General features: G+C 40.6%; 2 protein-coding genes across 2 annotated transcripts; one reads left to right on the forward strand and one right to left on the reverse strand.

Moving 5' to 3' along the window:
• Positions 1-293: 293 nt before the first annotated feature.
• Positions 294-17,019, forward strand: LOC132309274 (uncharacterized). The gene is made up of 5 exons (XM_059807591.1): positions 294-407; positions 504-651; positions 757-956; positions 1,068-1,262; positions 16,690-17,019. The coding sequence occupies exons 1-5, from the start codon at positions 294-296 to the stop codon at positions 17,017-17,019; spliced, it is 987 nt and encodes a 328-aa protein (XP_059663574.1).
• A 1,293-nt stretch (positions 17,020-18,312) lies between these two features.
• Positions 18,313-19,420, reverse strand: LOC132309276 (uncharacterized). The gene is made up of 2 exons (XM_059807592.1): positions 18,982-19,420; positions 18,313-18,542 (listed from the first exon to the last, which is right to left on the reverse strand). The coding sequence occupies exons 1-2, from the start codon at positions 19,418-19,420 to the stop codon at positions 18,313-18,315; spliced, it is 669 nt and encodes a 222-aa protein (XP_059663575.1).
• Positions 19,421-21,364: the final 1,944 nt, after the last annotated feature.

A 21,364-nucleotide genomic window follows, 5' to 3' on the forward strand; every position in this document is an offset into this window, starting at 1 on the left:
CTAAAGTCGCTCAAGACTTAGCCAGAGTTGCTCAAGACCAATCTAAAGCTGTTCTTTCTCAAGACCGAAAGTTTAAAGAATTGGTAGACCGAATCTCTCAAAGGTTCGAGTTTATGTTGGAACGGACCCTTGGAAGCTCAAACCAAGGTTTAGCCCCTCGGCCAAACAAGTCTGAAGGGTCTCAACAGTTGGCCTTTCAAGCTAGCAGGCCGGCCACATTTGTTGAAGAGAGTTCCTCTTAACAACATGCAGGGCCGTTCCCTCTAACTCAGCAGCAGGTACAGTCCCTTCCAATGGCACATACTTACACTCCAGCTGCACCTGTGACTGCTCCAGTGGCACAGATGACTGTTCCACAAGCTGCGCCCATGCCAACCATCCAGGAAGTTCAGAATCCTCCACCTGTGGCATTTCCATAACAGACTTGGCATGATTAGCCTGGCTAACCATGGCCATACCACAGCCCTCAGTCACAACAGAATGTTCCACCTATGAACATTCAGCCAGCCACACCTATTCCAGTAAGGCCACCCATAGTCATTCCTATGGTGGTTGGGGGGCAACCTTTTCCAAGGGAGCCACTTCTGGACCAAGGAAGAAGGAACCGTAGCAGAAACAACTATGCAGATGCCAACCCCTTACTTATGGCAGGTGGGGGGAATCAGGTGGCCAATCAACCTCAAGGTTGGCCAGACAACAACCCTCTACAACTGATGGCACTTGATAGAGGCCAATTTGCAGAATTCCTTCAATAAGAATTTGGCCTAACTCGAAGGGGTGGAAGGCCAACTTACAAAAAGCCCTATTCAGAGTTCATTGATGAAGTTGAATTTCCAAGGAATTTCAAAATTCCAGAGTTTGCAACGTTCAATGGAGAGGGCGAACAGTTTACCTTGGAACATATCAGTCAGTTCACTGTGCAATGTGGAGAAGCAGCAGCCAATCCACGGCTGAAAGTACGCTTGTTTCCAAACACACTAACTTGATATGCTTTCAGGTGGTTTTCCAACTTACCAGCCAACCCCATTTAAATTTGGAAGCAATTTGAGGATTTATTCCATACTCAGTTCTATAGAGCTGAGCTTGAAGTGTCCATGGCAGACCTTTCCAAACTTCATCAACTACCTGGAGAGTCTGTGATGAGCTTCCTTTCCAGATTCAGGCGGGCCAAGTTCAAATGTAATTTATCTTTGCCGCCAGAAGAATATGTGAAGATGGCTGTGAATGGCCTAGAATTTGAACTTCGCAAGAAGTTTGAAGGTGTACAATTTTAAGACTTATTTGACTTGGCCGGCAGAGTGGCTAAGTATGAAGAGCTCCTTCGTGAGGAGCAAGATAATAAGCGCTGAATACGGTATATTCAAGCGCCCTAAATTAAATTAACAAAGTCCATTAATTGATTATTTTATGTAGATTAACTCCATTTGCATGTTTTTGTGCATTTTCAGGTTAAAGTGCAAAAAGGAAGCAAAAATGATGCCTTGTGGAATTTTGAACAAAAAGGGTGCCAATTCGGAATTTCTGGCAGCAGTAGAACCTGACTTTTGTTTCCATTTTCGACCTAGCAAACTCAAGAACTGGACTTCCATCATAACATGAAAGATTTAGAGCTCTGAATCAGATTTCCAAATCTTCAAGAGATTTGTCATTTGGAGTTCGGAGCAGAGAGTTATGATCTTCTTAACAGAGGTGCGCAGAACTGCCTGGCAGCACTAAAGTACTGCCTTTCTCCCCATTTTTGACCAACCAGACTTGAGAATTGGGTCTTCATCAAAACGTGAAGTTTTTAAAGCACTGAATCATCTCTCCAAATCTTCAAACATATCATCATTCGGAGTTTGGGGCACAAAGTTATAGCAGTTTTACCAAAGTAGGTCAGTGCTGAGCAAGAAGAGCATGTTGCACATTACACTAATTTAGAATGCTCGAGACCACTCTTCGAGTGCTCGAAAATTAGGCAGATTGCACTCGAAAATGGCTCAATTTCAGCCACTTGCACATTGGTTTCCTCAATGCCATCTTCCTTCTTTATGAAGTGGTTGGAGGTGTTCCTTGGAGGAGAGAAAGGGTTTTGTTGGAGGACAAAAGGCAACCAAAGGCCACACATTTCATATCCTTGAATTTTTGCAAGATAGAGGAGAGAGAAGAGAGCAAGAAAGTTGTGTTCTTGGAGCTAGAAGAGTGGAGCTTGAAAATGGAGGTCAAGGCTTTGCTTCCTCCTTCCTCTAATGCATCAATGGGTAACTAAACCTCCATCTAGGGAGGTGATGAAGCTCTACCTTGTAAGCATGTCTAGTTTTTGATTTATTTTGGGGAATGAAATGTATATTTGGCTAGTTCCATGGTCTAGAGCATGTTACAAATTGTAATGAAGATTTTGAATGTTTGAATGACTATGTTGATTTACATACGCTTGTCTTAGATTATTTAATCTCATAGTTGTATGACTTATAGTTTCATAGTGGCAATGGAACTAAGATTATGGAACGGTTTTAATGGCATGGTTTTGAGTAGCTTGTTAATCCATAGCTTAAGAATTTCTTTTGATGAGTTAATCTTGTGACTTGATATCATGTGCTTCCACCAATTGATTAATTGTTTGACAATCTCTAGCTTAGTGAGCATGTCTAGGGTTGCATCTTAGTTTAGGTAACTCAACCATGTGAAGCTTTGATAGGTTGTTCTTACTCTTTAATTAATTGAATTTCTTGAAGATATTATAGTAGTCATGTATTATTATATATCAAGGTCATTTCTACATTAATTCCCCAAATTAATCATATAATTAGCTTGTGTAGAGGTTTGGAGTGGACTCACTTCCCTAGACTTCCTTCTCTAAATCTTCTCTTTTAATCTCCTTCAATTTATTGTTTTATGTATTCTGAATTTGTAGTTTAGTGACAAACAAAACAAACCCTCTATGAACACCCCTTATTACTCTAAAATGACTCTAGACACTTAGGTTGCCATAGATCAGCGCAGTCCCAGTGGTTCGACTTACCCGACCAATAGCCCTATTTTACAATGATTCGTGCTATTGCGAAGGTTGATGTTTAGTTGATCAACCGATCAATTTTTGGCGCCGTTGCCGGGGACTTGCATACGGTTTAGCAACCAAAGTTTAGGGTTAATTTTAGTTTGATTGTGAATATTGTGTCTTGTGAATATTCCTTGTGTGTTTTGACTATCTTTGTGTTTTAAGTGTTGTAAGATTATAGGGACTTGAAGCGCCGTGGGAACGCTAGCAAATTGTAAGTCTAGAGGACCCCTGGTAAGTCTCTTGACTTCTAGTTTCAACTTGTAGGTACAGTATATGTGTTAATTTTAGAAATAGTTAATTTAGTTGTGAAACCCTTGTAGAGGCTATTATTTTGTTTAATTTCGTGTACAAGCATCGGTCCTTGTCATGGCCATTTATTTTCTATCTTGATAATTGAGGAGAAAGGGAACATTGTATGTGGAGTTGATAATAAAGATTTGTTGTGATGATGTTGTTGTGAATTGTTGATGTTTGGCCGTAGGTCACTCTCTCTACCCACACTTAACTCGCCTATTGATATAAATTCACTTGAAAGAACTCTTAGACGGAACCTTAGGGAACCCACTCTTACAAGGGATCTTGAAACTGAATTCAATACAATGGGGGATAACGTAGGAAATCCGGGGAATGAAAGGGCTGAAATTCCTAATGTAGAACCAATGACTCTTAGAGATCATTTCATTCCTATCACCTATGCTTCTCCTTCTTGCATAGTAATGCCAAACATCGATGTAGCTCAATATGAGATCAAATCAAGCACCATCCAAATGCTTCCATCATTTCATGGCTTTGATAATGAAGATCCATATAAGCATCTTGATAAGTTCCTTGAAATCTGTTCAACCATCCGGTTGAGAGGTTTTCCGGACAATGCACTTCATCTCCATATTTTCCCATTCTCCCTAAAGGATAGGGCAAAATATTGGTTGAACTCCCTCGCTCCCAATTCCATTACTTCTTGGGCTCAATTGCAACAAGAATTCTTTAAGAAGTATTATCCGGTGAGTAAAACCAACCAAATGAGGCGTTCCATTCTAAGCTTTTCTCAAGTTGATGGAGAACAACTCCATGAGACTTAGGAAAGGCTACAAGATCTTCTTCGAAAATGTCCTCATCATTTGATCCCAAAATGGCAATTAGTGCAAGCTTTCTATGCCAGCTTGACCGAAACCCATAGATTCATGGTTGATTCTTCTTGTGGTGGGATGTTCATGTCCAAGAATGCGGATGAGGCTTGGACCCTACTTGAGAATTTAAGCGAAAATTCACTTCAACATAATTCTCGTAGGGCTCCGACCGCAACCATTGCAAAGAACACCAACCCTTGTCAACCAAAATCAATAAGGGAGGAATCATCTCAAGTGGATGCCATCGCTCATAAATTCTACCAATTGATGGCAGCACATCTTCCTCCTTCATTGTCTCAAAATTCGGCAAGTTCAGTTTGTGCTTCATGTACTAGTCCATTCCATCTCTCGGAAGATTGCCCCACACCGGAGCAATTTCCCAATCCCAACCAAGAGCAAGCTAATGCCATGTTCTCGCGGCCCGGGAACAATCCATATTCCAACACCTACAATCCGGGTTGGCGAGATCATCCGAATTTCTCGTGGCGGCAACAAGCCCCACAAAATTCCCAATTCCAAAACCAAGGGCGGCAAAATCAGCCCTCTTCTCAATATCAAGGTAGACCTTTCCAAGCTTCTTCAAGCTACCGTCCTCCTTACAATCCAAATGTCTCCAATCAACCTCCTATGTGTCCAACTGATGAGATAGTAGCTGCAAACAAGCAAATGATGGAATCATTAAATAAGCAAATAATGGATGCCAACAAGTAACTCTTGACATCCTTGCAGCCTACTCTCCAAATGGTTCACTCTCATACTCAATCCATAGCTAATCTCAAAAATCAAGTGGGCCAAATAGCTAACTCAGTGAATCAATTGCTTCAAAAGGACAAGGGCAAGCTTCCCTCTCAACCTTTTGAAAATCCTAGAGGAATGCATGTGATTGATGAAACCCCTCCTCCGAGTGGGCCGACTTATGAACAAGTTCAAGCTATCACCACCCTTCGGAATGGTAGAGTGGTTGACAACAAGGTTGATGGAGACACAAGTGAGAAAAACCCTCCTTTGAAAAATCCAAATCCAAGCTCTTCAAATCCAAATTCTTGTCCAAATACCATTTACGGAAATCCCACACATGTCACCCCAAATGTGGAAACTACTTATGAGCCAAAAGCTCCGTTTCCTCAATGTCTTCAAGAGTCGACACATTTTGGGAACAAGAATTGTAAAATTCAAGACATGTGGGAAGTTTTCAAGCAAGTGAAGATTAACTTGCCCCTCTTGGATGCTATCAAGCAAATCCTTCCCTATGCAAAATTTCTTAAAGATTTGTGCACTCAAAAGCGCACTTCTAAAAATCATTTGCCAAAAAAAGTGAGGTTGACTGAAAATGTTAGTGCTATCATTCAGCACAGCACTCCTCCGAAGTATAAGGATCCGGGTGCCCCCACAATCTCTTGCGTCATTGGTGACAGCAAAATCGAGAGGGCCCTCCTTGACTTAGGAGCTAGTGTGAATTTAATTCCATATTCAGTCTACCTACAACTTGGTTTGGGAGATCTTAAGCCGACTTCCGTGGTTTTGCAACTTGCCGATAGATCGGTCAAGCATCCACGAGGTATTCTCGAGGACGTTATCATCAAAGTGGACAAATTCTACTTCCCGGTAGATTTTGTGGTTCTTGATACGGAACCGGTCTATGACCCAAAAAAGCACATTCCCGTGATCCTTGGTAGGCCATTTTTAGCCATGGCTAATGCATCAATTAATTGCCGAACCGGGGTGATGGACATTGCTTTTGGAAACATGCAAGTCAAACTCCACATCTTTCATGCAACTCAACATCCCTCCGATGAGGATGATTGTTTTCTTGTAGATGTCATTGATGAAGTGGTCGAAGAATCTCTCCCCTTCATTCTAAGCAAAGATCCTCTTGAAACTTGCATGTCCCATTTTGACTTCTCAAACTTTGATGTTGATCAAGCCATTCAAGAAGTCAATTCCTTGCTTGATATTAATGCTATCATGGATGTACCTCCTTGGAAAATTCCAAAAGAACCACTTCCCCAACTTTCCACCACTCCTCCGGTCCCATCATTGTTATCTCCGCCACAAGTTGAGCTTAAGCCGCTCCCGGCCCATCTCAAGTATGTGTTCTTTGGTCCAAAGCAAACCCTTCCGGTCATTATTGCCTCGGACCTTCAAAAAGACTAAGAGACCAACCTTTTAGCGGTGCTCCAAGAGCATAAAGAAGCTATTGGTTGGACAGTGGCAGATTTGAAAAGAATTGACCCCTCCATTTGTATGCACCGCATTCATATGGAGGATGACGCAAAGCCTACTAGAGAGGTCCAGCGCCGGTTAAATCCAAATATGAAGGAAGTGGTCATGAAAGAGGTGATCAAATTGCTAGATGCGGGAATCATCTACCCTATCTCTGATAGCAAGTGGGTGAGCCCCACACAAGTTGTCCCCAAGAAATCCAGTCTCACCGTTGTTGAAAATTCAGCGGGTGAGCTCGTGCCACAACGAACCACCACCGGGTGGCGTGTGTGCATTGACTATCAGAAACTCAATTCATCAACTAGGAAGGATCATTTCCCACTCCCATTTATTGATCAAATCCTAGAAAGGTTAGCCAGCCAAAGCTTCTATTGTTTTCTTGATGGTTATTCCGGCTATAACCAAGTGGCAATCGCCCCCCAAGATCAAGAGAAAACAACATTCACATGTCCCTTTGGTACTTTTGCCTATCGACGCATGCCTTTTGGTCTATGCAATGCACCGGCAACGTTCCAAAGGTACATGATGTCCATATTCTCCGATATGGTTGAAAAGTTCTTGGAAGTTTTCATGGACGATTTTTCCGTATTTGGCTCCTCCTTTGACTCGTGTCTCAAAAATTTATCTCTTGTGCTCCAAAGATGCAAAGAGACGAATCTCATTCTAAGTTGGGAGAAAAGCCACTTCATGGTCCAAGAAGGCATTGTCTTAGGACATGTCATTTCTAAGCGGGGAATCGAGGTAGACAAGGCAAAAGTTGAGTTAATCTCTAATCTTCCTCCTCCGAATTCAGTCCGTCAAATTCATTCTTTTCTTGGCCATGCCAGATTCTATCGTCGCTTCATCAAAGATTTTAGCAAAATCTCACGGCCCTTGTGTAATCTCCTAGCCAAGGATGTTCCGTTCAATTTTGATGACGCTTGCATAGAAGCTTTCATCAAACTTCGCACTCTCCTCTCATCCGCCCCAATTATGAAACCCCCTAATTGGTCTCTTCCCTTTGAGATCATGTGTGATGCATCCGACTATGCATTAGGGGCGGTTTTGGGCCAACGTGTGAATAAACTTCCGCATGTCATTTATTATACTAGCAAAACTCTCTGCGATGCCCAATTGAACTACACCACCACTGAAAATGAATTGCTAGCTGTGGTGTACGCCTTGGATAAATTTTGCCCTTATCTTCTTGGCTCCAAGGTCATCGTCTTTTCGGATCATGCTGCTCTTAGGCATTTGTTAGCGAAAAAAGAGACAAAACCCCGTTTAATTCGATGGATCCTCTTACTTCAAGAGTTTGACATTGAAATCCGGGACAAAAAAGGGACCGACAATGTTGTCGCCGATCATCTCTCTCGCTTACTTATTGAGAAATCTTCAGAATTCGCAGCCATCCGTGATTCCTTTCCGGATGAGCAACTTCTTCAAGTTTCACATTCTACTCTTCCATGGTTTGCGGATATTGTCAATTATCTTGCGGTTGGCAAAATTCCAGCTCATTGGTCCAAACAAGAGAGGGACCGGTTTTTCTCCCAAGTCAAGCATTTCTTTTGGGAAGATCCAGAACTATTCAAGTATTTCCCGGACCAAATTATCCGGCGATGCATTCCTGAAACCGAGGCCACAAGCATTCTAAATTTTTGCCATACTCTTGCTTGTGGAGGCCATTTTAGTGCCAAAAAAACCGCTAACAAAGTTCTTCAAAGCGGATTCTTTTGGCCTACCTTGTTTCGGGATGCATATAATTTTTGCAAATCGTGTGAACGATGTCAAACACTTGGATCCATGTCCCGAAGAGACATGATGCCCCTCACCAACATTTTAATTGTTGAAATTTTTGATGTGTGGGGGATTGACTTCATGGGACCATTTCCATCTTCTTATGGCTATGAGTACATCCTTGTAGCGGTGGATTATGTGTCTAAATGGGTTGAAGCCGAGGCTACCAAAACCGATGATCATAAAGTCGTGATCCAATTCATTCAGTCCCATATCTTTAGTCGTTTTGGTACGCCCCGAGCAATCATTAGTGATGGCGGATCTCATTTCCGAAATCGTTATCTCAAATCCATCCTTACCAAGTACTCCGTCATTCATAAGGTTACTACACCTTACCACCCTCAAACGAGTGGTCAAGTAGAGATTTCTAACCGGGAGATTAAGCACATTTTGGAAAAAACAGTTAGACCGGACTGCAAAGATTGGTCATTAAGGCTAAACGATGCGCTTTGGGCTTACCGGACAGCTTATAAGACACCCATTGGCATGTCACCATATCGACTTGTCTTTGGCAAAGCATGTTATCTCCCGGTAGAATTAGAGCACCGTGCTTATTGGGCCATAAAAAGGTTCAATTTTGATCTTAAACCAGCCGGCTCTAATCGTGCGTTGCAATTAAATGAACTTGAGGAATTACGTAATGATGCGTATAAAAGCGCAAAAATCTACAAGGCAAAGACTAAAGCTTTTCATGACAAACACATCGTCAAGAAGTCTTTTGCCCCCGGACAAAAGGTTTGGCTTTTCAATTCCCGCTTGAAACTCTTTCCCGGTAAACTCCGGTCAAGATGGGATGGTCCATACATTGTCACTACCGTCTTTCCTCATGGAGTAATCGAACTTCGTGATCCTGCAAGTGGATCACTCTTCAAGGTAAATGGCCAATGGCTTAAGCCTTGCATTGACGGCACAATCCTAACCCGAAGAGTTGAGGAAGTCCCCTTGACGGATCCAATTTATGAGGATTAGTGCCTGCTCCAGCTTTGTCTAGCTATCGACATAAAATTTAGCAAAGCAAGGGAAGCAATTCTTTTAATTTCCAAGCTTCCTTCTCTTTGAAATTGCTCGTGCCTTGCAAAATTTTCTGGGAAACGATTTAGAAAAGCCAAAAATTTGATTTTTCTTAAACCTTCTTAACTCTAATTTTCATTCCCGGAAGTCTCCATCGCTTTCTAGCAATTTCATTAGATTTTTCAAATGCGACTCATGTGCATATTTTATCATTTTTAATGAAAAGTCTGAAAATTTTCTCAAAATTCTTCATGCATTTGAGATGATTAAAAAGTTGAAAAATTGCAAGGTTTCAAAACAAAACTTTCAAAATTTCCCATGCATTGGAATGGAATGAATTTGCAAGTTTAAAATTTTCTCCGGAAATTTCAATCATGCTTTGTGTGATGTTCTGAAAGTTGGCAATTTTTCCGTGCATTAGAAATTGCAAAGTTTAAAAAAAAAAAAAAGGGGGGGGGGGGGGGGGGGGGATTTCATCCATTGAAGTATTTAATTTTATTTTATTTTATCTTACTTTATTTTGTTATTATTTTTATTTTTATGTTTATTTTATTTATTTATTTATTTATTTATTATTATTTTTATTTATTTTATCATGCATGCATAAGAATGATCAATCTATAGGTTACAATGTTGCATGCATGCATGCCTATATTGCATTCATGCATTCCTTCATGAGTTCACGCAGTCAACTTTCATCACGTGATCCAACTTCAATATTGTATGGCACTACATTTGCATGCATAGAAACATTTTGAAACCGTGGCACAATCCATCAGCATCCTTGTATGCCTTCACAACTTGCTGCATTGCATGCATAGGTGTCCATGTTGCTTAAATCCTCATTTTTGGAGTGCACAAGCTCAGTCAATGTTACTTAAATCCTCACGCAAGCTCCTTGCATTCAATTTGGCTGCCACTCACAGGCATTACACCAGCCATGCCAATCCATGCACTTACCATCCATCCATGCAGGCTCATCCATGCACTCATCTACCATCCCTGCAAGTCCATCCTTGCAAGCTTCAATCCATGGATGGATGGTTCCATGCACTCATCTTCCATCCCTGCAAGCTCATCGATGGTTCCATGGTTTCAAGATCAAGCTCAGTACAACCACTTTTAAACCACAACATTCTGAGCCTACTAACCCACTTTCGAGCACTCAAACTCCAATTTGGAGTGCTCGAGCTTCCTTGCATTTTTCCTCGACCTCTCTGGCTTCATATCGAGCAATCTAAGCTCCAATTTGGAGTGCTCGCGGTCCATGCATTAAACCACTGCACCTACTGCTCTCAATTCGAGCACTCGCAATACCATTTAGAGTGCTCGACATTGCGTACACCGAACACCCAACTCACTGCTCTCAGTTCGAGCACTCGCCGAGCCTATTTAGAGTGCTCGAACTCCACCCTGCATGCACCTTCAAAACAAACTAACCTCAACCTCACAAACTCTACCCTCTAATCACCTCCCACCTCTTAGCACTCCACTCAACACAACCCCACGACCTGCATTCACTCACTCACATCCTCTTGGCACCTCCCAACTCCACCTCTCGGCCAACCAAAAACCCACAACCAACTCCACACATATCTCTCCTCTCTCTTCCAGACACAACCCATCACCCCCACCCTCTCTCTTGGCATCTCACCAAACCAACCCTCACCCTTCTCCTTCAACCCATAACCCATTCCCACCTATGCATGCATGCATGCAAGCTCTATGCATGCATGCAACTTCAGCATCAAACCCTTCCCATGCAACCACCTGGAGAGTGCCCGAGCACTATCCCGCAGCACCAACCAAACCAGCCTCTCTCTCCATCAAACCATCACCCTCGATATCAACCTCACACACACATCCCACACATCATGCAATCCATGCATGAACCTCTCGACATGTACCCAAAACCCACCCACACACCATGCAGCCTTGCCGAGCTCATTTCTCACCTCAAAACCACCAACTTCCTAAACCACCTCACACCATACCAACTTCCCTCCACCAACCTTCCTTCTCCTTCTTTCAACCCCAATCACCACCTCCACTCTCAGCCACCATGCATGCCCATGCATGCCTCCACAAACCCACCATCCAACACCATGCAACACTACCACCTTTCGGTTTCCACCCACAATCTCCATGCATGCATGCAACCTCAAACCATCTCATCAACCACTCAACTCAACCCCCATCAACACCCCTCTCTATCATCCCTCAACCCCATCAACCATCTCGGTTCTCTCTCTCACTAGCCAGCTCCAACCCACCAACCTCTCACCATGCATGCCCTCAAGTACACCTCCATGCATGCACACCATGCAAGCCCCCACCATCCCTCATCAACTCTCTCTCATTCCACAACCCACCATCACCAATCTCCACCCCTCCAACCTTTCCCTCACTCACTGCCAAGACTTCGAGCACTCGAAGTCCCATTTCGAGTGCTCGAACCAAGCTTCCCTCTCTCTTTTAAAACCAAGCCTCTCTCACTCACCCCTCTCGGCTCTCACACACCTATCTCACACCCTTCCCTCATCTTCTTCATCCCTCCATCAACCCACTCTCAATGCCACCCCTAAACCCATGCACCATGAAGCAACCTATAAACCCATAAACCCATGCACACCCATGCCTGCCATCAACCTCTTCCTGCCTTCCTTCTTGCTCTCGGATACACTAAAATTCAGGTCTGTGACCTTGTCATTTGTTTTTCTTTTCCTTTGTTCATCCATGGTGTTTTACAAGGAGGATGGGCTTGTAATGTTGGAGTTTGGTTCTGTGTTACTTGTTGTTGATGTTGCTCTATGCTAGAGCCTTGTTTGTGCACAAAATTTTTGGGCTTCATCATCCACCCCACTCATTTTCACCTTCTCCTTTTTGTGGTGCACGCCAGGTGTTCACCAAAATTCCTCAACCAAGTCCACCTCTCTAAATGTCTCGTGCCAGTCATTCTCGCCCTCCTAGACCCTCTGCGGGTGCCCGTGCTGTCAATCGTGAGCGACCACGTGATCCTTGGGATCGCAAACAACTCAACTACGAGCTTTCTTTTCCGCTCATGGATGCCTTTGATATTCTACCCACAACTTCGTAGGCTGTAGCCGAATTGACTAATCGGCGTCTGCAGCACATTTGCGCGCCCCTTGCCAGGGTTGCCTACCCCCGTGTAGTGCGCCTCTTCTACTAGAATCTCCAATGCCCTGAAGAACCACCCATTTCTCTCACTACATCCATTGATGGCACCACCTATGCTTTCACTATGACTGACATCATTCAGGTTTCTGGTTGCCCCATTGAGTGCCCCGATGACATTGTCAATCGTGAGAATCTCCCTTTATATGAGGAGCCGGATACATTAACTGTGGAGCAGATTGCCGCTACCATTTGCACTGTTGACGATCCCAATAGGCCCCGGTCTTTTATCCGTAAAACCAATCTTCCGGAACGCCTCTGGTTCATTGACACTGTTTTCAAGCATAATGTCTGCCCTTTGGTGCATAGTACCGAGCGTAGGGGCCTCCTTTTGCAAGCCTTATATGCCATGGACCAAGGCCAATGGTTCTCCATCCCGGAGCTCATTTGGACCACATTTATGAAGTTTTGGCATGACGCTCATAATGCACGGGTTCCGCAAGTTGAAAATCGGAAATTGCCTTTGCCGTTTTTCATCACTCGGCTCCTTCAGCACAAGGGTTTCATTGTTCCTCCCCATCAACCAAAAGGCGAAAAGATTAAAATTTTTACCAAGCGCCGTTGGATCAATGTTCTTAGCCATTCTAGTACCCCTCAGCCTGCTGCCCCCCTGTTCATCCAAGCTCCACCTCCTCCTCCTTCTGAGGATGCTTCCACAGCAGCAGCCGCTGCAAGGATAGAGCATCCGGTCGACTCTCGGCAGGACCAGGCTTTCATCCGGGCTAGCATTGCCGGTATTCATGAGCGGATGGATCGTTTTGAGAATACTTTGTCCGCATACACTCGGACTATGTGTGAGACTTCTTCACGTGCTGAAGAAGATCGTCGTCTTACTGCTGAAGACCGCCGTGTCGCAGCTGAGGAACGTCGTTTGGCTTCCGCCGAACGGCGTAAGGCTCAATCTCTCCTCCATTCCATCCTTGCCCATTTATCCTCCGGACCGTAGCTTGTTGCGAGTGTTGGACCTTCTCTTTTTGTTTCATATGTACATATTTCTCTTGTATCTTTTGTTTTCCTTCTGAACTTCCGGAATTTGCTATGTATAAGTTGCTCTAGTAGACTTGATCTATGTACAGCTCTTTTGTAATCATGTAAAAACTCTTTTTGAAATGCAAATTCTCTCTTTTCTGTTAACTTTATGTACATTATTTTTCTATATTTATGCTTGTGCTATTAATGCTTTTTGTGGTTGTTTCTTTTTGTTCTTCGTGATACTCTCCAGGTTGCGCAGTCCAATTCAAGTTTGGGGGTTTTGTCTCCCCATGCCGTTTCGTCCCCCTGGGTATTTTTGTTCCTTTTTATACTCTTTGTCATTTTTGTCTCTAACTTACATCCATGTCCCACATTGAGGACACTGTGTAGTTTAAGTTTGGGGGTGCATCAAAGCATTCTTGGCATAGTTTTGGTATCATATTTTTGAAAAGCAATGATAGTGTAACTTTGAACTTGTCGGAGACAAAGCATATGTTTAATACCTTGTGTATAGAAGCAATTGAGAAATTTTTGAAAATAAAGAAATTTGAAATTGAAGTGATCATGCAAATACAATGTAGTCTGTATAAATGCCTCAATTAGATTCTTGCTGGATTTATACTCTTATAAGCTTCACAATGCACAGACGCACATTGGAAACTTAACTGTGAGGCATGCAACTTGATCAACCTTGACCTTGGCCAAGTTAATCTGATTTGATGAACCTGATAGATGAATATCTTTGGCATGATTTAAGTTGGACTTAAAAAAAAAAAAAAATGAGAAAGAAAGAAAAAAAAAATGACCAGTTGACGTTCGTAGCCTTTCCAACTCGAGCTATTAAGCCCTAGGAGTGTCTCTACACTTAGCACCCTAAAGCCGTCTGGTTTGGGAGTTGTTGGCCTAACGCTTACTACAAGGGTTGGTTAGAAATCTTAAAGGACTTAAACATTGCACGGTCATTCAAAAAAAATTGTAATAAACATGGTTCGCTAGAGTTCGTAGCCTTTCCAACTTGAGCTATTAAGCCCTTTGGAGTGTCTCTACACTTAACACCCTAAAGCCATCTGGTTTGGGAGTTGTTGGCCTAACACTTGCTACATAGGTTGGTTAGAAAGCTTAAGGGACTTTAGCATTGCACAACCATTCTTGTTTCGCTAATGAGTTACAATAAATTGTCAACAAGCAATAAAAGTTGTCTTATAAATAAAATCATGCCTTAAGGACCTCATTTAAAGGGGAATTCAATGATTTGAAAACTTATGCTTTGGAATTGGAAAAGAAAGTAAAAGCCGCATGTTGAGAATTCAATTCACTTTCACTGGAGTTTGAGTTATTTCCATTTAAGAGATGACAATTGAATTATTTATATGGACTATGATGTTGATGCATGCATGTTGAAATGGTTTTTCCCAATTTTTGTATCAATGCTTCATATATGCAAGGTAGTCTTCCCAATGATCCCGTCTCCAGCTCTTTATCTGTTTCAAGTTGTATTTGAGCTATGTTTATGTTTATTTTTGCCATGGTGAATATTTTTGTAACAACATTCCCATGTTTTCATTCCATTGAGCTTTGCATTTTGGTTTTGCTAAGGGACTAGCAAAATGTAAGTTTGGGGGTGTGATAAGCGCTAAATACTGTATATTCAAGCGCCCTAAATTACATTAACAAAGTCCATTAATTGATTATTTTATGTAGATTAACTCCATTTGTATGTTTTTGTGCATTTTCAGGTTAAAGTGCAAAAAGGAAGCAAAAATGATGCCTTGTGGAATTTTGAACAAAAAGGGTGCCAATTCAGAATTTCTGGCAGCAGTAGAACCTGACTTTTGTTGCCATTTTCGACCTAGCAAACTCAAGAACTGGACTTCCATAATAACATAAAAGATTTAGAGCTCTGAATCAGCTTTCCAAATCTTCAAGCAGTTCATCATTCGGAGTTTGGAGCAGAGAGTTATAATCTTCTTAACAGAGGTGCGCAGAACTGCCTGGCAGCACTGAAGTACTGCCTTTCTCCCCATTTTCGACCAACCAGACTTGAGAATTGGGTCTTCATCAAAACATGAAGTTTTTAAAGCACTGAATCAGCTCTCTAAATCTTCAAACAGATCATCATTCAGAGTTCGGGGAACAAAGTTATAGTAGTTTTACCAAAGTAGGTCAGTGCTGAGCAAGAAGAGCATGTTGCACATTACACTAATTTAGAGTGCTCGAGACCACTCTTCGAGTGCTCGAAAATCAGGCAGATTGCACTCGGAAATGGCTCAATTTCAGCCACTTGCACATTGGTTTCCTCAATGCCATCTTCCTTCTTTATGAAGTGGTTGGAGGTGTTCCTTGGAGGAGAGAGAGGGTTTTGTTGGAGGACAAAAGGCAACCAAAGGCCACACATTTCATATCCTTGAATTTTTGCAAGATAGAGGAGAGAGAAGAGAGCAAGAAAGGTGTGTTCTTGGAGCTAGAAGAGGGGAGCTCGAAAATGGAGGTCAAGGCTTTGCTTCCTCCTTCCTCTAGTGCATCAATGGGTAACTAAACCTCCATCTAGGGAGGTGATGAAGCTCTACCTTGTAAGCATGTCTAGTTTTTGATTTATTTTGGGGAATGAAATGTATATTTGGCTAGTTTCATAGTCTAGAGCATGTTACAAATTGTAATGAAGATTTTGAATGTTTGAATGACTATGTTGATTTACATACTCTTGTCTTAGATTATTTAATCTCATAGTTGTATGACTTATAGTTTCATAGTGGCAATGGAACTAAGATTATGGAACGGTTTTAATGGCATGGTTTTGAGTAGCTTGTTAATCCATAGCTTAAGAATTTCTTTTGATGAGTTAATCTTATGACTTGATATCATGTGCTTCCACCAATTGATTAATTGTTTGACAATCTCTAGCTTAGTGAGCATGTCTAGGGTTGCATCTTAGTTTAGGTAACTCAACCATGTGAAGCTTTGATAGGTTGTTCTTACTCTTTAATTAATTGAATTTCTTGAAGATATTATAGTAGTCATGTATTATTATATATCAAGGTCATTTCTACATTAATTCCCCAAATTAATCATATAATTAGCTTGTGTAGAGGTTTGGAGTGGACTCACTTCCCTAGACTTCCTTCTCTAAATCTTCTCTTTTAATCTCCTTCAATTTATTGTTTTATGCATTCTGAATTTGTAGTTTAGTGACAAACAAAACAAACCCTCTATGAACATCCCTTATCACTCTAAAATGACTCTAGACACTTAGGTTGCCATAGATCAGCGCAGTCCCAGTGGTTCAACTTACCCGACCAATAGCCCTATTTTACAATGATTCGTGCTATTGCGAAGGTTGATGTTTAGTTGATCAACCGATCACAAGACCGGAAGAGTTCTTCCAAGGGCACTTACTATCGTGATCCTAATTATGAGGTATATACCAATGAAACTGAAGGGGAGTTTGAAATAAATGTAACTGAGCTCAACATAAAAAAGGCTTATACTTGTGAGGCCTTGACAAAATCGAAATCAGCCATAGCCAACTTGCAGGCCGCTTCTGGTTCCAAGTGGAAGGGATCAGACCCTTCCAAAAGTTATTCTTTTGAAATCTCTAAAGCCGAGCAAATTTTTGATTTGTTCATGGTTGACAAGCAACTGATTTTCACAACAGGCCATAATATGCCATCGGCCTAAAAAATGGCCGAGAAAGAGTATTGCAAATTTCACAATTCATGGAGGCATTCCACTAATAATTGTGTGATTTTCCATAACATAGTGCAAAAGGCGATTGAAGATGGCAGGTTGAAGTTTCCAAAAAAAATAGAAGTCATGGGTGTTGATGAAAATCCTTTCCCCAAGGTTGTTGCATTGAACGTTACTTCCCTTACCGCGGAACACCCTAAGAAGAAGGTGGACTTGGCAGATTCAAGAGCTAGTGGAAAACTTGAAAGTCCTGAAGCTGTAGTATCCTTGGAGAAAACGGTGGCCGAGTTGGAAAAGTAACTCCGTGAGGCTCAATTAGCTTTAATCTAGCAAGGTTGTTGCCCTAAGTGTAAAATTCAGAATGAAGGCTGTCATAGAGATGTTCCAAAGGAGAAGCTGTCCAATGATGACCGAGGCTAAAAAAGGAAGGTCCATGATCGACTGACTTTCCAAAAGGTGGAAAACACAGTTACTGTAACCATTCCAAAGAAGGAAAGCCGGGTCCATACAGAAAGATAGGCAGCAACAAGGAAACCAGAATTCCTTCCAAGGAGTATGGAAAGGAATAGAATTTCCTATCAGGCAGGGCCTCGTCCTAGCAGAAAGTTTGAAAGAAGTAGATGACAAGACAGAGGTTCTGAAGGTGACAGGTATTCCAGGCCAAAAATGGCCTCGGAGGTATGGGTTAGAAGGGGGAGTGCAGGGGCGGAGCCAAGATTCCAAAGTAGACAAGGCTAAAGATAAAAAAAAAATTTGAAGAGCACAATAATTCTCATGACAAAAATATGTTATATATATTTAAGAAAAAAAAAAAAAAAAAAAAAAAAGAAAAAAAAAAACAATGATGTTCTCATATATCAAATCAACTACATCATATGCAGCAAGTAACCTACTGAAGATGAACCTAAGTTATTGAAGATGAACCCTCCAATATTTAAGAGTGTCAAATTCATTAACTACCGAATCTATATCAACATCTTCAGCAAGTTCTCTTTCAATGTTGAGAATCATGCAATCTGCAAGAAATTCATCAACCATCTTGTTGCGAAGTTTAGTTTTGACACGTTTCATTGTCGAAAAAGCTCGTTCTGTTGTTGCTGTAGAAACAGGAAGAGTCAATATGAGATGAATCAATCTATCAATCAGATAATAAGTTTCTCTCTTTCTTGTTTTAGCTAGCATTTTGCATAAATCAGAAATGGTGGACAAATTCTGAAAACTCAGATGATGGAGTACATCAATCTTATAAAGCTCCAACTGCCTTTTCAAAGCATGCATCTTATCTTAAAAATCCTTAGGATAAAATTTCCCTGCAAGATCGCAAATATCATCAACTTTAAATGATTTATAAGCATCTTTAGGATCCAAAGCTGTGCCAAGAATAAGGAGTTCCACTGTATTTTCAGAGAATCTCTGATTTAACTCCATCAATTGAAAATCTACAGCAGCATTGAAAATATCAACTTGATAGTGATGATTAAATGTAATACTATCTTTTTGTTGACAAGAACGACCTGTACCCACCATATAAGAAGCACTCATATCAGGTACTACAATGTTATGTTCTTTACAAAATGATTCCACATTTTGAAAGAAAGTATGCCAACCCATTTTCTCTCAAATTTTGAAGGAGTGTATTCGTACTTGAAACTAGGTTCATAGCATTTACAATGTCTTGAGTTTTTCATTGCAATGCTTGACAAAGTATATCAGTAATTCCCATCATCTCACGCAACAAATGCAAGATAAATACAAATTCAAATGAAAGCATTGCAAGATAAACTCCTTTTGCTTCCCCACATATAGAATTAGTTGGTCCATTCTTTGAAAGATTTTCAATAATTACACGTGATGGACCAAATAAGTCTATCAAGCTACTAACAGAACCAAAATGAGAGCTCCATCGAGTGGCACCTGCTCGTTGCAAAGTTTTAATCTAATTAGCTCCTTTACCACTCTCAAGTTCACCAGTAGCCAACTTATTAGTAGATAAAATCACTTGAGCAGATTGTAACTCGCTATGACGCTTAAGAGAAGCACTGACAAGATTGATAATAGAATTCAACTTTGAAAAGAATAGCCATATATCTTGCACATCTTTGGATGCAGCAACTAATGTTAGTTGTAGTTGGTGAGTAAAGCAGTGTACATAATATGCATATGGACATTCTTTAAGAAACAACGCTTGTAATCCACTCCACACCCCACGCATATTGCTCACTCCATCATACCCTTGGCCTCGCATATTATCAATTTGGAGATCATAAAGAGTAAGGACATCTGATATTTCTTTTTTAAGAGTTAAGGCAGTGGTGTCTTTAACGCCTACAACTCCAAAAAATCGTTCTTTAAGCAAACCATTCTTATCAATAAATCTCAATACAATGGCCATTTGCTCTGTATTAGACAAATCTTGTGCTTAATCAACTAAAATACAAAATTTTGCATCCCCAACTTCTTGACGAATCTTACGTCTCACCCTATTGCCAAGAAAATGTAAAACCTCTTTTTGAACCATTGGCGAGAGGTACTTTGAATTTTTTGGTGCATTCTCTAAGACAACTTCAGCAACTTTATCATTTAACTTTGCTGAATGCTTTATGAATTCAATAAAGTTGCCACGATTTAAAGATTCAACGGATTCATCGTGACCTCTAAATGCACATGTTTGGAATGCAAGCCACCGAACACTTTCAATTGTTGTCTTAAGGCGTAATCGATTCTTTTCCACCATATCTCTAGATGATACATTCAACACTCTGCAATATTTTGCAAAGGATTCATTAAAGCATCTGAAGCTCTTACGGCACACAAGTGAAATGAATTAGGACCTCCCACATGTTGCAAAAAAGCACACCTAGGTCTATCATTAACCCTTTTCCAATTATTAAACCCCTCGATAGTAAAAGCAAGACGAGATGGTGGATTAGTTTCAAAGAGAAAACATGGCAAACAATATGCTTTATTTTTCTCAGGAGAATACTCAATCCAAGTGAATTTTTTATACCAATTACTTTGAAATCGACGAGATTGAGTTCTATCTTGAGTGGAAGGAAACACATGAAGATTTGGTTGATACGGTCCCCTTAAGATATAATTTCGTCGATGCTCATCACGTTCATTAACGGGGTGTTTCCATATTTGAAGACGCAAACCAGGATCTCGTATAAAAGACATATTATCAACCTCCGTCTGCGCAACTCTTGGAATTTTTTAAGGAGGCTCTTGTTGCTGCTCATTAGAGATTGTAGTCTTAGGACAGGTACTCGTACTCGTAGAAGCTACCCCAATTTCTGATTTATCATCTTTCCGTTTATAAAACGAAAAGAAATTTTTCATCTTGAGGGTGGAAAATTCCTATCTTGTAGTGCTTCAACAAACAAAAATAAAGGGCATGCCTAATTGCCTATCACCTATAGAGCTGATAGCAGGAAAAAGAAAATATATATATATATTAAGGTATGTGTATTGTCAAAGAAATGAGAAACTTTTATTGAAATTTTATTTCGATCAACTCACTCTTGCACACACACATACAAACAAACAAATATATGTGAACAAAGTTATATATACAAACTTTATTTACAGGAAAAAGTTATGTTTACAGTATATTCAAATAAATTAAGGAGTTTCAAAACAATGTCATACAATGCTAGACTCATTTATATAGATGGTGAGAGATAAAAATGTTAAACAAAAACAGAAGAGAACAAAACTTCAAACACATCAACAATAGAAAAGGGATTTTTTTTTTTTTTTTTTTTTTTTGGTAAATAAAAACTTAAAAAGGGGTTTTTATTTTGCTTGAAATTAATTTCTGTTATTAGAAAGAAAATGAAAACCAACTATGCATCACTCCTACAAAGCACACCAGAACTAGAATGATGAAAATTAATTTATAAATGGAACTTCCACCGCGTGGCGTGTGTTGAGATGAAGATGCAGAGGAAGAGTAGTTTCCAGTTTCCACCATCCCTCGCTCCCCGCTGGAGCCTGTATCATGGCCACTACAAAAATGAATTTCAATAAATATACTATACATGTGTGATAAAAACTCGAACCCATTTACTTTCTTCAAAAACCCATTTACTTTCTTTTTTTATTTTATTATTTAATTTTCTATTCATCATTGACTAAGACAACCAAAGAGCATTCAAACTACACAAATAAAAACTCAAACCCATTTACTTCCTTTTTTTTTATTATTTAGTTTTCTACACAAACTACATAACACTCAGAGACCCAACAAACAACACAAATAAATTTGTAAAAGATTTTTTTTTTTTTTTTCCATGCCATTGAATAGATTATATATCTCCTTCTCCGGCTTTAATTA

This window comes from Cornus florida, unplaced genomic scaffold (genome assembly GCF_030987335.1).
Source record: "Cornus florida cultivar Cherokee Brave unplaced genomic scaffold, ASM3098733v1 CherokeeBrave_3.0.0_Hap2_Chr05, whole genome shotgun sequence".
NCBI classification, from domain to species: domain Eukaryota; kingdom Viridiplantae; phylum Streptophyta; class Magnoliopsida; order Cornales; family Cornaceae; genus Cornus; species Cornus florida.